We start from the raw sequence: 16,562 nt of genomic DNA, 5'->3' as shown, positions 1-16,562 counted from the left end.
ACAAGCAGCAAAACAGTCAAATACACCAAGTAGAGAGACAAAACTAGATCAAGTTAGAGCAAGTATAGCAAAATATTCAGGGAAAAAGCCCAGCAGTTCAGCAAACAAACCAGTAACCAGATCTCAAACAAAAAACTCTTCACCAGGCTCTTCAAATCAAAACTTAAATCATTTTAGTCAAGAAATAAATGCAACATATCTAAGCTCACCAACAGATATCTTATACTCTCCTCACTCTTTTGCACACTGTATATCAGCAGACCTTGCAATGGCAAAGGGATTAGCCCGACAAGTCAAAAGCTGGTACCCAGCAGCCTCAAGTGCAATTAGACTTAGATTTCCACCTGATATTGGCTCAGTTTTAATTTACTTCGACCCCATTTCTGAACGTTATATCTTCAGTTTAGTTACCAAATTTAGATACTACCACAAACCCACATACGAATCCGTTTTAGCAAGTCTCTATGAACTGAGAGAAATAGTAATAGATGCAGGAATTTCACACTTAAGTCTTCCAAAACTCGCCAGTGGCTATGATAAATTGGATTTTAACATCATTTTGAGCTTATATGTCAAGTCTTCGACCCCATACCCATAACCATCTATATCCATTAGCATATACAGACCCAGTACAGTCTAGCAGCACCCTTCATTTGCCCCAAAAGCCCAACAAGCCTGAGCAACTTAGCCCTAAAGCCCAAAAATCGCCAAAAATTCGAAAAATTTTGACCTCAAATCCTAGTTATTTTGTTATATCTCCAGAACTACTTGTCTGAACCTGGATTAACCTATTGTTCTGAAAAGCCCTTATCCAGTAGAAGCGATTCCAGCTATCATTGACCCCATTCAACCCGTTCTTAGTACCAAAAACTTAGCCTAAAATTGACCTTTCCGAAAATCCTAGGTTTACTTCAGAAAAATAGTCATAAAATTGTGAAAAATGCCCCGATCATCCCAAATGGCGAAAAAACGAAAATTGCGCTTCTGCTTCAATTCAGCGCTTCAAAAATTTTGTCATTTTATTCCCCACTTGACCTGATTAAAGCCACCTATACCCCCTACAACCCTAGTGCAACCCCCCACTAGCCTTGTAGTACCATAAAAACCAGTCCCAGCTCATCCCGGTATCAACCATGAAGACTTAAGCCCAAATAAGCTCTGAAATTGCCACAATTTTGTCAGAAAAAATTTAGTTATTTCCAGCCAGAGTCAATATTATTAACTTCTGACAGCAATTAACCATACCACCAGCACGCCCACATCTATAGCTCTCAGAATATGCACTCCCAGCCCCCTAGTGCCAATACAAGCTGAGAAAAGACTGCCAAAATAACGAAAATCACAAAAATTTAAGTGTAATTTCCAGAAATGATCAAAAATGCATCTTAATACCTGAAAATGCCCAATTTTATTGTTATTTCAGTTAGCCCTACTCATGAGCAGTCCAACCATAGCAATATCAATTATTTTGAACAAGTTTTTAATAGCCTCATAGCCAATAGCCTATCCCCTATCTGAGCCTTTTCAAAAAACCCAGGTTCACTGCAGCAAAAACGTTGTAACTCGTGAAAAAATAGTTAAAACTTCCCAAATTTCTGCGCTGCAGGGTTTTTTGAGCCGATAAATCGATTCACCAATTTTGAGCTCAATCGAAGCATTTTAAAAATTGAGTGACGCTGGGCCCCTCAATTTTGGAGACTTTTTGAAAATTTACAAACAAGTTCATAAAATCTGAAATATTGACCGAAAACCCGATATTATTAGCTTAAAACATCCGTATGCTCAAGCTTTACACGCTCATATTGAAAATTGTAAGTAAAATGTTGAAATAATAGCAAAAAACATCTTCTCAAATTCGCCAAAAGAGCCAGATTTAGACCGGAAAAATGGTACCAAATAGCCGATCTATGAGCCCATATCCAATATTCAGTCTCCCCAGTAGTCGTCCAAGCCCAATAAACCAATACAATCGCACAGAATTTCATAAATTTTGAAAAATTGCACATATTTGATCAAATTTAGTCAAAAATTTTGAAGTAAAAAACTCCATATAATAATGTCAAATCATGCACCAAACTGCACCAATAGCTGCTACCAACATAGTACTCACTAGTATGACCCATAATTACTGTCAAAAATCAATTATATCCAATCTATGTCAACTTATGCACAAAACATGATGCTTCACAAGTAAAAATCTAGTAAATTTCACTGAAAAACCGGCACAAAACACAAATATTCAAATTCAAAGCTGCCAAAATGCTACCCCTGATAGCCACAGATATCAGTACTAACAGTTAGCACCTGACTTAGGCCACTAGAGAATCACCAGAACGACACATGTCTCGAAGAAGCTCAATTAGTGGAAAAATCATGTCTGAAAATTAGCATTTTGGACGTAAAAATCAATGTTCTGACCCGATAAATAGCTTAAAACCCTACAATTCAGTAATATACTTTAGTACCAAGCATAGACAGCACCATTTTAACCATTCAATACCGATAATGTATGAACAGTGACGACTTATTCAGACCGAAATTTCATGATTCAAAATAACCAGGTTCAGATCATGAAAACAGTCATAACTTTGCGAAAAATGCTCAAATTGCGCCAAATTTTTGCGCTGCAGTGTTTTTTGAGCCACATAAGCGACATGCCAATTTTGAGCCCGATTGAAGTAACTTACAAATTGAGTGACGCTGGAGCCCTCAATTTTTCGCATTTTTCGGTTTTTCATACATTAGTGAAAAAGTTGACCAAAAAATGCACAAAAACCTGAATTTATGGATTAGTTATTCCCCACCGATGTCTACTGAGTGGGCTAAGCCAAAAAATTTGCCCACAGTTTAATAAAAATCGAAAAATTCACATATATGTAACACCATCCCTGATGCGGAAAAATGGCCAAAATTACGAAACAATTACATGTGAAAATTAGTACCAAATACTCTTCTAAACCAGTTCAAAGTACACACAAGTGCTGCTAACAACCAGGGCAAGTATCTAGAAACATTAGAACCAGTCTATGATCAATAATTTACAATTAAATTAAAGTTAATGCTCAAACATCAAAAAAGCTGTTATGTCACCAAATTCTCACTTTCACCAATATGTCATTATAAAGTCACACACCGCAATTGAAATGTTACCACATGCTCATACACACCACAGCTCCTAGTTCCAACAGTAAAAACCAACTATCAAAGCTACAATTGCCAAATAATAAGTAAAAACTCACCAATGACTGCAACTACACTACATTATAATGAAAAAAATTGAACTAAAACTAGTTAATTTCCATCAGCGCACCCTTATCACTCAGCAAATTCAGGCACTAACTGATAACACACGCACCAAACAACGCTGAAAAGCCATAACAATCAGTCACTACTACCACTGACATCAACTTATTAGCTAAATACTCACTAACTGTCCCATTTTCCCCTATTTACTCCCCGAAAAACTCGAAAAAACATGTAAAGACTGCATAATTCGACCCCCCAACCACCATCCCCATCATCACACATCTCACAGTCAACCAAATAACCACACTTCAACTTGTTTAAAGACCATATTTAGTAGTAATATCAATAAATACACACATCAACACACAACACCCGAAAGTAGAGTACACCTGAAATAAATAAACATCACATAAATAAGTGCCATATTGAGAAAGCTAGAACTAAAAGCCCGAGTAACGTACATAGATGAACAAATAAACACCGGAAGACCAAATAGAACTAGTTGAAACACCCAGAAGAGCCACATCAGTAGAAGATTGTCCTGAAACATAGTTGTTATTATTGAAATACGAAACTGTTACTTACAATTGTGTTACATCTCGTACTTTTCGGCCCCACTTTTGAGACTCCGATTAACACGGAATTAGCTCTGGCTCAAGGAATAATCTTCCATAAGGAAGGAAAGATATTACTCACTGAGAAGTTCATTAGCGTGGAATTTTTAGTCCCGTTTCCTCCTTATAATTTCACGATACGACAAGTAGAGACTCTACTTAACGAACTCTCACAGAAATTGATAACAAAGTCAGAGTTTTGTAACATGACGTACAGTACCACGTATCGGAATCAGACAAAGGCCTTCAATGTTGACTGGCTTTACACGAAGATCCTCAATGGAACAGTCGAAGCTGAAATTGAAGTCCTCAAACTACGCAATGAGACCGAAAAACCCTCACCAGAGTCGAAGAGGATCCTCACAATCGACAGAGAAGAGCCGCCCCGTTTGCTATAGCAGCCGCAGTCGCTGGAATTGGACTTTTTCGGTCCAGGAATAGCAATGAGCAGCGGAGGATGCGGTGGAATAACAGGAATTTTCGGATCTTGTCAACGAACGTCTCAAAATGCTAAAAATATTGATCGATTAGCTAACAGTTTTAATAGCCTTAACAACTATGTCATGGAAATCGGTGCACAAACAGATGAGAAGTTTCCCTAGTTGCTGACGAACTTGCAAAAGTTTATAAAGTTCAAAACGAAATGCAAGAAAACCAGAACAGAAACTGGAAACTACTTGAGGAACAATTTGCAATTGTAGACCATAATTTGAATGCACTAGCAACCTGTATGGAAATTCAATTATCACAGCAACAACTGAACATTAACTTTGACACAGCAGCCTCATTACTTCTTACCCTTTATGCAGATATCAAAAGTTACAGAGCAGCTTTATATTCTTTTCGAATTAATGTTATCAATGCTATACCTACTTTACTTGACAAACGCCTTCCAATCTCTTTAGTACCTCGAAAATCTTTGATTAAGACCTTTGATGCAGTCCATGATAGCCAAAAGAACGCACCAGATCGTCTAACTTTGGCAATACCAATGACTGACATACTTTCGTACTACGATGCGAAATTAGTACAAGAGATTTCGACAGTTGAAGACGTACTTTTACTGACATTAGCCATTCCCTTAGCCTCTAGCCAGACAGTGTTTGAAGTTTATCGTGCAATTGTAATCCCTATGCCTCAGAAGGACTCTGCAGATGCCTTACGATACGTGATAGAGGGAGAATACTTAGCAATCTCAGAAGGACAGATGGAAACTACAGTACTGACGAAAGCTCAGTATGACAACTGTCTTGGATCGCCGCGATATTGAATCTGTCATGAGACAATGGAAACCCACCTTGGATTCTCCTCGTGTCTAGCAACCCTCAAGTTTCAGCACTCAATCTCAGCATTGAAAGTATGTGACACAGAGAAGGTTGTGTTACCCAACCCTGAACGAGCACAGAACCTTGGATACGGAATTTGGCTCCTAACATCAGCTTCAAGTGATTTTTACCCTTAGTGAGGTTGGTATGGATGAAAATGGCCGACACACCAATGTTCCTCATAAAGGTTGTAACATCTGTTTAATCAAATTAAAATGTGGACATACAATGTTCAGTGACCACATTAAAATTCGAGCTGATTTACAAAGCTGTCAGTACCTTCCAGCAACGAGAATTAATGTAAAATTACCAGATCCACTTGCACATTTAATTGACTCAGTACCCAACATCAACGAACTTCCGAAATATGATTCCAGCACTGAAGCAAATCAAGATTTATTGAAGAAAGTTAAAACAGAATTTATTTACTCGAATCGAAAGTTATCAACAGAATCACTAAATGCCATAGCAAAGCCAATTACTACTGAAATGAAGTCATTTAAGCCAGCACTAATGGACAAACTTGAATCTTACGTTCCAATCAAACTTTCTCTCTCGCTAACAATCATTGTCTTTATCGGAAATCTAGCCCTACATATTCTCTTCATGTTCTTATACCATAAAGTAGCTTTTGTTCGACGAATGGTACCAAATTTCATGAAGCTTAACGGAACCAATGTACCGCTAAACCCAGTAGTTTCCGTACCCAAACAACTGAAAGCAGATGTAGTCACTACTCTAGCCAAACAACTAAAGCAACCGCCAACAGTCATCTCCCCAGAAGAACTTGGAACCCTCAAGCGACAAAGACGAAACTCAATGCCAACAACTTCAACATTATCATTGAACACTCTTGACAGATTCAATACAGACGACGAACTGGACCATCAAGCTCAACCCCGAGAGGAGAGTATGCTTTAAGTTCTTGAAAGTCTTATATAAGTTCGATAAGTATTATTCTTCTTACAGATTAAGTACCCATTCATTCACTAAGTCAAATTAATAAGTGCTTTATATACGCGAAATAGTTGTTCACTTCCAGAAATTCAGTGCTTTAAACCCTTCATTTAGCCAGCATCCTTCTTATCCTACTTCTAAAAGTTTAGAGCCATTATTCAAAGAAATATCCATGATTATTTCCAGTGCTAATTCCCGTTATTCTCTTAACCTTAACTTTAACTTATGTTCCCACTCTTTATTCTGAAATAGTGAATCTTCAACATCCTTAATGTTCCTTGAAAGCTTTTAATCTTGTCTTAACCCTCTTTATTTTTCACCTTTATTTTAATTTGTCTTAACTTAAACTTTATTTCTTTTTAAATCTTTAATTGTCTTTAACTTGAATGCTTTCGTTCAAAAACTCTTTTCTAAGAAAACATAAATTGGGTGGCTCCAAGAAAAATATGTTTATAACCTCATATTCGTGCAGATTATATGGTTTATAGAAAAATTGTAAAACCCCAGTTCTTTCACTAAAATTTTCATGGAAAATTTTCCTAAAGTCGGGTAGTGTCACGCCCCTATTTCGTTCCTTATAGTTTCGTGATGATATTCCTTAAAATATCCATAATTAAGTGCTATATATTAATTAATATTCATTTAGTTTCGAGGCCATATATAGCCAGTATTTCCATCTAGGCCTGTAACCTCTAATTTGTTTATGTTTACGAAAAACAACCGCAGAGTGACAGTTTTACTAGCAAACATATCAAGTGCCTAAATGCCTCAATATTTACTTTTTTTAGTTTCTTGAAGATAAATTCGCATAATTAGTATACAACTTTGTGAGAGATTATGTACTTGGTGAAGTAATTATTCTGATAAAGTAGGTGCTAATACGGAACTTGTATATGTACTTAACAAACATCAAGAGACGTACAAAAGCCGGAAATTGCCTAACTTGTAGATTAGTAAATATTTGCGAAGGACCAATACAACTCAAGGCACAGTCTTGCGGAACTTACGATCAGCAGAACACCGGAGAAACAGCCTGACTATCAGTTGCTAATAAAACTCAGCAAAAACTCAAACTTCTTATTCTATCATTGAAAACTTTGGCTTTATTTTCTGAAGATTGAACTGGAAATTCTTCCTAAAATTAATAAGTTAAAACAGGCTACATTGGAGTTATAGTATGGCTAAGTAAAGCTCTAAAACTCAAGGCAACTAGTGGATATATCGCGCATCCGAACCGCTCAATAAAAGGCTATTACTAGCTAAGTTTATTCAAAATATATCCGCTAAAAATCGCACTGTGAAACAACAAAATAAGTCCTTGAAAAATGACAATTAATCACATTATTTACTGCTATTATTAACCTCAGAAAACGCCATGAGGAACACCTAGAAATCAGTGCGTAACACATTGCTACCAACCGTTTCTGCCCACAAACTGAATTTCAATTACATTTCCGTTTGTTGGCAGGTCCCTAACACTTTCTTGCCTAATTCCCTTCCACGTCGTAATCGGTGCTTGTATCCTCACTTACCACCAAATGTGGCCTTACGGCAATCGTTTGAGACCAAGTCTGACGTTATTCGGGGTTTTTTAGATCAATTTGTTTTGAATATTTAATTGACCACCTTTACGTTCTTATTAACTGCTCTCAAGCGAAACTTGTAGCAATTATATTAGTACGGGTGGACTGTTTTTACGATAATAGTAACTAGCAAATTTTCTCTCAGTCTCTTCGTGTGGGCATTTAACTCTTCGAACTCCTGAAGAGGATGGATAAACAGTTAAAGCCTGGACGTCATTAAATTCCTGAGCAGCTCTTACGAGCGATCTTTAAGCCTTGCTAGTGTGTATTTATGCGACTCATGAATCTGTTGAGGAGACATAATTTCATGTAGGGAAGGGAAGTTCTTAGAGTTTGAACCCACCCTCCCAACTCCTAACCCCACACTGCACTTCCCCTTTACTGCCCCACCACCTTATTCCAAACGTAGCCCTGCGTGCTTGACTACCATTCATTACTCGCATATCGCTCTTATGCTGAGTTACACCCCTTATGTGCTGAGTTACAAAATGTAAATCTAGATTGTGTGGACCGATTAATTGTATCTTAACTGTCAACAGTGAAAAGTAATTTATTAGTTGCTCTCGAACGAAGTTTGAAGCAAGTATTGTAAACGTTTGTGTCTTTTTAATGAAAAATTTTGTTTGAACATTTTTGCGGTCTTTCTGGAACAATTTTTGACTGCAAGTGAGTTTTTTACGCTTCTCTTGTTCATTTTTGAGTGATCTCAAATGCTCTCACTCCGAAGTAAACTTGGGACTAAAGTGAAAGGGATTGCTGCTATCGAGGGATCTGGAGGCCGGGGTTCTAATCCAAACCTAGTTGGATGTTTTTGCACCCATAAACAATAATTTATCTAGTGTACAGCCTTTAAATTATATGAAACCGCCTGCCGTTCGAGAGCAATTTGTCCGACGTATGTCCAACTGCCGCCGAATATTCTTCCATAATCCTTCCCTAATAAAAATGTAATGCAAATTCTGTATCACACGTGAGGTATACAACAACGCTATGATGCAACAGAACTTTGTGAGACTTAAAGAGCTAGTTGAAGATTAAGTAAATGACACTGTAGACGAGTTTTATCGATTCTTTCGAGCTGACTGTTTTCAGTTAGTCTCAATGATATGTTAAGAGGAATTTTGTACAGAGCATTTGCTCATATAATGCACCAAACGTCGAGGACGTAGGAAATAATTAATTTAAAATGACTCAATTGAAAATTTTTGTTCAAGGAGACAGACCGAAATAGGTAAGAAATATTCGCTCACTTGATACTGCTGGTGAAAATGGAGTATCAAGTTGACTGAATGCTATTCCATTAATGCGATATCTCTTTGACATGAAGAGGTGCATTTCCTGTTGGTTTTTGCGCTCTGCTATGGCTGGCATCTGGTTGAGATTCTTTTAATGTGACTGCAATTGAATTTTCACTCTAGCATCTGTCCCCCATTGTCCAAAAAGAAGGATGCCCACACCTTAGACACAACGAACTGCGAGAATCCTTCGCAAAACGTTTAAGCAATGCGTGCCCCGATTTTGAGATCGAGCCTCGTGTTCATCCATTCCAAGGTGAACCTTGCGCTCAACTGAACAACTGATGATGCAGGATAAATCAAAGCTATTGCTATTTGAAATTGAGGATTTAATAGGACCATTTTTTACTCTGAAATTTTCAACTCGCCGTCAAAAGTTGCCCAGAAACAGGTAACGAAGCAAAAAGATATCTTTAATCGACGAGAAGAATAAAAACAAGCGAAAGGTATTTGATTTCCAGAAAGCAAGTTTCTGACCAGATGTTTTCGCTTGCAATTTTTGGAGCTGGCCTTCCTACTTCGAGGGTACTGAAACAATTAGCTCCGAAACTCTCCTGTTAGAAAGATGAGACCTATGCTTATTTAATGACTTATCTGAGGACAAATATCACCTTCGCGCTTCCTATTAGCTCCTTCCTCTGCTTCGGAGACTCTAGGGCCGTATGCTGGCGGTGAAATTTTTTGGCTCTTCATCAGGACTGGTTGTCGAACATGGTATATTTTATTTTAGCTCATATACCTTCGTCCTTTAGAATCAGAGCTGGGAGGACCATGGACCATCCAATGTGTTCCAATTGTTAGGAAGGGATTTTTATATTTTCAAAAAAAATGTTTTCAGTATTTATAGGTGATTAAATCGACGAAATCGTTTTCCTTAGCTCAATTTTCTCGATGAAACGTTTTGATGTTGATTTTATTTGTACAGCGCCTGATAATTGGGGGCTTCATAAATGTTTTTGTTGTCTCTTTTCTGCTTGATTGAGAACCCGTCGAATTTCGTCAGTCTACATTTTTGAACAGTTTTGTTAAATATAACTAGGCCAAAATCTGGGTGGGAGATTTTTGGTGAAACTGATTGTCTGTCAAAACTGAATTGGTTTTCTAAAACGGCAGAATTCAAAATCTCCCAAACCAAAATCAATATCATTAAATATTGACTGTAATTATCTAATCTATAGTTATCGAACTTCAAAAAATGGCAGTATTTATGAAAAGCGAAAAGGTACAATTTTCTCATTTCTGGTAGCGAATTAGCGTTCAACTGCCAGAATTTCTTCAATTGCGACCTTGAGAAGACTAGCTGTTGATACAGTCAATATTCTCATTTTTTAAGGCAGAGAAAAGTTAAGCAGCGTGAAATTTCTTTTCCAGTACGTACCTTGGTGTTTATACTGACATTTGAATACTGGTTTTGGTTTTTCAACATATTATACCATTGTTAAAAAACGTGTTTTTTTGCTATACCATATTTGAAGAGGTGATGGAAGAACTACTGCTCGTAAAGAAAGACTGACATTTGGTTTATCTTTGACTTATTACTCGATCTTCTTGCCAGACCGATTTTACTTTTCATCGTCAGGAACAGTAATAAACTGGTCAATCCAGCGGGCATTTAATTTTGTGCATAACCTGATTTCATTATTGTTGGTTGCTATGTTATCACCACAGCTATATGTGCCTTGATGTAGATTGAGTCGTCACAGTTTTGTGTCGTTTTGTCTTTATTATTTTTTATTATTATAGGTTTATGCACCAATTACAAACTCAAAAGTGCTTTCGTTATCAAAGATTAAATAAAGTTTATTGCGATAATCAAACTCATAGGGTATTAGTTTGATTTCAAAATGCAACTTATTCCATTCAAAAAGAACTTTGAAAATTCCTAATGCAGTGCTGACATTAGGAATTTTCAAATTGTATGCATATTGGCATCTACTCACCTTATCATTTCGGAAAACTAATGCGCCAAAATACACGGGAATTTTCCACGGATAGTGAACCAAACGGTGACCAGAAAGTAGAATTTTGTAGAGGACACGTTGTTTCATGGGTAGCCAATGAAGCTGTTTGATATAATTTGCTGTTGGTCAACCAGGTGATAGCCTAAAAATGAGACGCGATGCAGAGTTGTAATTTATACGCTGTAATTTCTGTATACTATACACTGGTAGTCCCAAGTTCAGTGAGTTGCAGTAATCTAGTCGTGAGAGAATTATTACCCGAACTAACTCGATCAACGACTTTTTGTCGACTGTATCTCTAATGGAATAAGTTTCTTTTAGGAAATAATAACATCTACGCTATACAGAACTAACTTGTTTCTTATATGAAAGTCTGGAATTTTATTTGAAGCCCAACAACGTAACTTTGTTAGAAAAACTGGCGTCTGCTAGAAGTTCAGTATCGCTATTTAAACTATTAACATGTACTCAGTTGAGTTTAGTCGGAGCTTAGCACCACTGAACCACTTTTGCAGAATCGTAAGTATCAAATCAAAAGGCCCGTGATTTATCGATGCCTGGTAAACAAAATAGATAACAGTGCCATCGACATAAAAATGATAATTGACATCAAGACGTTCGAACAGAACTTCTAGAGGAACAAGATTGCATGAAAAAATAACGGGACCTAGAACAGTTCCTTGAGGAACACCCTTTTTTTATAGTTGTTGGCATCGAGTACTCACCATCAATCAGCACTTTGTGAGATTTACTACTCAAATAACTATTTGAAAAGCTTAGCACTTTATCTTTGAAACCCCAACTTGTTTCAAGAATCGAAAGAAGTAACTCATGATCGAGAGTGTCAAAGGCAGCTGATAGATCAAATCCAATATAAAAAGTGCTTTTTGTCTTTTCAAATTTGAGATGCAAATCAATCGTCACCTTAACGAGGGCTGTTTTTGTAGAAAAAACTTTCTCTAGGCACTTTGGTATTTACTAAGCAGACTATTGTTGTCAAGGTGTTCACGCATTTGCATGAAAGCCGACCATTGTAATAGTTTTTAAATGTAATTTAGGTTCGAGATAGGTCGATAATTTGAAAAATCTTAATTATCAGAATTTGCTTTCTTCAAGTGGGGCTGAACACGCTATTTTAAGGGAGTGGGGAAAACGTCCCGTTTTCAGCGGAAGATTAAAAAGTTTCAGAAGGTTGAGAAAATAATAATCTAGAAATGACTTAACAAGATGTGTCGGAATAATGTCCAGTGGAGATGTACTGTTTGACGACGCTGAAATCAAATCTCTAAACTGACTTATCGACAACTCTGTGAACGAATTCATTGAGTTAATTTCAGCTGTCAGAATTTCAGGACCTATCCCAATGGGAATTGATGCAATAATAGTTTCTTTCCACTTGAGATATAAAGAACTCTGTGAACGTTTTCATTGAGTTAAATTCAGCTTTCAGAATTTCAGGACCTATCGCAATGCGAATAAAATGCAATAATAGTTTCCACTTTAGATATAAAGAACTCGTTGAAGTTGTTTGCAAGCTCTGTTTTCATATTTCGGGAGCTGTTCTACATCTTGACCAGGAAGCAATTTTAAGGTGGTAAACTTCTTGCGGCTACAATTTTCCATCAACTCATTCTCAATGTATAATCTACGCTTCTCTAACAATTTCTGAAAAATACCTATGGGTAACAATTTTATATTCAGATTTACAAATGTTTTCGACGACGTTCTATATTTACGCTCTGCTTTTGTTTCAAACTCAAAAGCTCGTCGCCAAAAAGTGGGCATTGACGTTTAGTAAATGTTTTTTTTTGAGTGGTAGAACGGAATCCAAAATATTCTCCTTAAACGTTAGATACGTATCCCATGCTTCATCAATACCTGAAGCAAAATCAAACTTTAAGCACGGCGTTAATAACTTAATAAATCCTTCAGAGTCAAACTTCTTCCGATTTCTATACATCAACCGATGTTGAGATTTGCGTTGTTTCACATTGCTGAAAGTCTTGAGGAACGGAATAAATCAATAGAGGTCAAAGTTGTTGAGCAGGTCTCTTGGAGACTTACTAGTTTTTGTGTGCGAAGCGGCAAAAATGCTGACGATAAGAGTTCATGTTGTGAATTCAATTCCTGGTAGTTTTGAACCCCTTTTCAACCCCACTCTGATTTGTTGCCGTGAATTTGATGTGTAGAGGACAACTTTGATGTCTCGATGCCCTCTCATGCACGACCATCGTTTCCCTCGACCCCTTTTCATGACACTATCAGCCAATTCCTCGTCAGTTGTTTGTTGTCAATTTGTCCGACGTTAATCGGTTATGTTCTCAATGGTTTTGAGATTTGTTCCCTTTTTTTTTACTTCGAGACTGAATATTGTATGTTCTCACTCCTTCTTTAAGATCTGCAGTGCTGCTGTGTATTTATAGAGTACCGGAACCGCAGGAATGTTCGAGCTTCACTTTTTACTGAAAAACAAAAATATTGAGAATGTCGTTTCAATATTCTCAAAATCTTATCAATAATATCGGTTTAGTTCCTGGCTGCAAAAGATATCGATTGGACAATATTGAGCTTGCTGAAACGACACGCTGTTTTTCAATTTGTCGATCTACGAATAAATGTGAAATTTCATATGTGGAACAAGAAGGATAAGTGTTTTTTAGTAGCCGCAAAGCGATAGCTGAGGCTATTATATTACTTTTTTATTCAACTAATTATTGTTGTTTTTTACTTTAGGAATCCGTGCCTCTAGGTCAAAAGTGAAATGGTTCAAACATAACGACATGGGGGACTTGGAACGACTTTTGAAAGAGCAAGCAGCAGAGGACAAACGAGATCCGAAGAAAGCCAAAGTCACCCGCTGCTTCATGATTGTGGAAGGACTTTACCTCAACCAAGGAACCGTTTGTCCACTGCCCAAATTGATTGATCTGAAGTATGCATACAAAGTACGACTGTTCATTGACGAGACGTATTCCTTTGCAACGCTCGGAGCAACAGGTAACTTGAAAATTACTTTCCTCGCAAAAAGAAACCAATTATTCTTTTGCAAATCTTACCTGTCAGCTGTCACTTTTTTGCGACGAAAAAAACCGCAGTCTTGTGAATCGTGCCAGTTTTATAGAGATTTCCGTTGCATAATACAAACCTTAATAATATAATATGTAAACCATGTCAGATGGAACAATGTTGAAAAATTAACAACCACAGATATTTCTTCAAGAAGGCCCCTTAAATTTTATTTAATATTCTGCTCTTAATAGGTCGAGGTGTAACCGAGCATTTCAATTGTGACATCACTGATGTAGACTGGATCTGTGGATCATTGGAGAACTCGATTGGAACAGTGGGAGGATTCTGCTGTGGATCCTCGTATGTCATTGATCACCAGAGACTGTCCGCTTCTGGGTACTGCTTCTCAGCCTCGGCACCGCCTCTACTGTCGGTATGTGTGTAAAGTGGTCTAGAGAACATGATTGTAAATATCAATCGCGTGCTTAATTTAGTTGCATTGCAGTTAAATACGGTCTGTTTTGAAGGAAATATTGTCTCAGAGGAACTGCTGATTTTCTCAAGGCCCATTGAAAAAGCAAGATTTTTGGGGAAAACAAGCGTGACGAGACTGTGTAGCTGCGTGAGTCGTCTAAAAAAACAGGCTCAGGTGATAGAAGGCTAATTGGTTGCTTAGTTTTTTTCGCACATTAGAATGATGTGTTGTTACAACTGAGGTTTAGTCAGAAAATCAGGTCAATAAATTTTTGTCTAGGCGAAGTCTGTGGCAATTATATTAGCCCTTTTGGTCTTTTTTAAATGGGATTATTGGTACTTCCAGTTTCTGTTTGAACATTTGATCAGAAACAGGATAAACAGGTAATGACTGGAGGGTATAAAATCGCTGAGTTTATTCCCACCTCCCTAATTTCTGTCCCACATCAACCATTGGAAGTAGGCTCACTTAACTTGAGTTCAATACTAACCAAGACAACCCATTGCCAGTTGTTTTAGAGAGCAATTCGCCCAATTTTAGTGGGTGATTTTAAAATGTCATGTCTTCTAGGTGGCGGCCATTGAGGCTTTGAATGTTATCAAAGAAGAACCCGAGAGGTTTGAGAAACTGCACGAGAATGCGAAGCTGTTGAATGCTGCTCTCTTGAACATCGACAAAATCACTTGCCCGAGGTTAGTGGTTTTGCTAAATGTCAGTGATGAGGCCAGTCTGCTACTACGACTAGGCAGACTATCAGTTACAGCGAGAACTATGAACTATTGTCATTTGGACAAATAAGTTGTGTTGACATCTTTTGTGCATAGGTCAGTTCGGTGTTCCTAGCTCGCCTGAAAAAAAAACGCTAGCATTAGAAATGGCGAGTCCTGATAATGAAATCAGAAGGTTTTTTAGTTACATCAACCAAATCTAAAATTTGTTGACAAATGTCCTTTTATTCTCTTTTTGACAAGTTCTCAACTTGTACCTATTGAACTGTACCTAAGTAGTTCTAATTAGTTTCAAGTACATAATGAATGTTTAGCGAGTCTACATCTCCTATACAGCACATAGTGTTGCAAGAACCGTCTTTAAGTCACGAAGACTGTACTCAATTCCTTACTCGACTCCGGGATCAACTCATCCAGCAAGGATACGTCACGGCTGTGGCTGCACACCTGAATCAATTCGAAATATTCCGACAACGACCATCGATTCGACTCTGCGTCAAGTCTCACTGCGAGCCATCGGAAATAGAATCATTCGCAAATGTCTTCAAGTCTAACTTGAACCATTTCCTTCATAATTCGTAAACAAAAGCTATGGTATCACTACCCATCTAAAGAAGAACTTATCCATGAGTTTATTTCTCTCTGTAAATATTAATGACGTGTACGGGATAGAATTTGTACTATTTTCAATTCGACTCAGGTGTATCGTCCAGCTGTTTTCTCCCAAATATTGCTTTCAACCTGTTTTTATAATATGAAAATTATGACTATTACTGGTGTAATATAATTGCTAAAGTTTGTTTTCCAAGTTTTAACATGAGATCAAGATTGAATGCGGTGAATACGATCGTTAGGCTTTATATGTGGAAAAATAGCTTTTAAAGGCCACCAAGCGAAGCTCATTGGCCACATCACATGTTGGCTGTCTCTTCGTAATCAATTTGTCTCCAGTTTGCTTTTTTGAATGTTAGGACCAATTTTCGAATACCATGCCTTGGGATAGTGGAAAGGAAAGAAGAAATAGTTGTGAACTAGCGTACAAACATGTTTTCAAACGGCCGGGTTCAAAATTTCCAGAAGGACGATAGTATAAAAACATGTTTTCTTGAGCACAAAAATTAGGGTATCATCGTATTTTTCTATTGGAAAAAATCAAAAATGATATTTGTAAAAGGTTTTCGAATATACTCAAGCAAAAGTAAGTTGGGCGTTATAGTATTCGTGTAGAGGGTCGTGAAAAGCTAAAAATTTACGCCTCTGCTGGTTCATAGCACTCTTTTGACCCAAAATAACTGCTCAAGGTTATCAAAGGCAATTTATCACTAGAAAATTTGAATTTAATTAATTGCTCTGAGACGGAGTATATAGC

General features: G+C 37.3%; 1 protein-coding gene across 1 annotated transcript in view; it reads left to right on the top strand.

Annotated features, from left to right (window-relative positions):
* The window catches only part of LOC142348157 (serine palmitoyltransferase 1-like), a 467,259-nt gene extending 451,258 nt beyond the window's left edge, over positions 1-16,001 (top strand). The window contains exons 4-7 of the mRNA XM_075399371.1: positions 13,715-13,978; positions 14,242-14,423; positions 15,036-15,157; positions 15,508-16,001. Coding sequence (XP_075255486.1) covers positions 13,715-13,978; positions 14,242-14,423; positions 15,036-15,157; positions 15,508-15,775 — 836 coding nt within the window. The 3' untranslated portion in view covers positions 15,776-16,001. The remainder of the gene's footprint in view (positions 1-13,714; positions 13,979-14,241; positions 14,424-15,035; positions 15,158-15,507) is intronic.
* The last annotated feature ends 561 nt before the right edge of the window (positions 16,002-16,562 follow it).

The sequence above is a fragment of the Convolutriloba macropyga genome, chromosome 10, assembly GCF_964194025.1.
Source record: "Convolutriloba macropyga chromosome 10, txConMacr16.3, whole genome shotgun sequence".
NCBI lineage: Eukaryota > Metazoa > Xenacoelomorpha > Acoela > Convolutidae > Convolutriloba > Convolutriloba macropyga.
The sequence above is the reverse complement of the archived record's forward strand: the minus strand, read 5'-3'. Positions and strand labels throughout refer to the sequence as shown.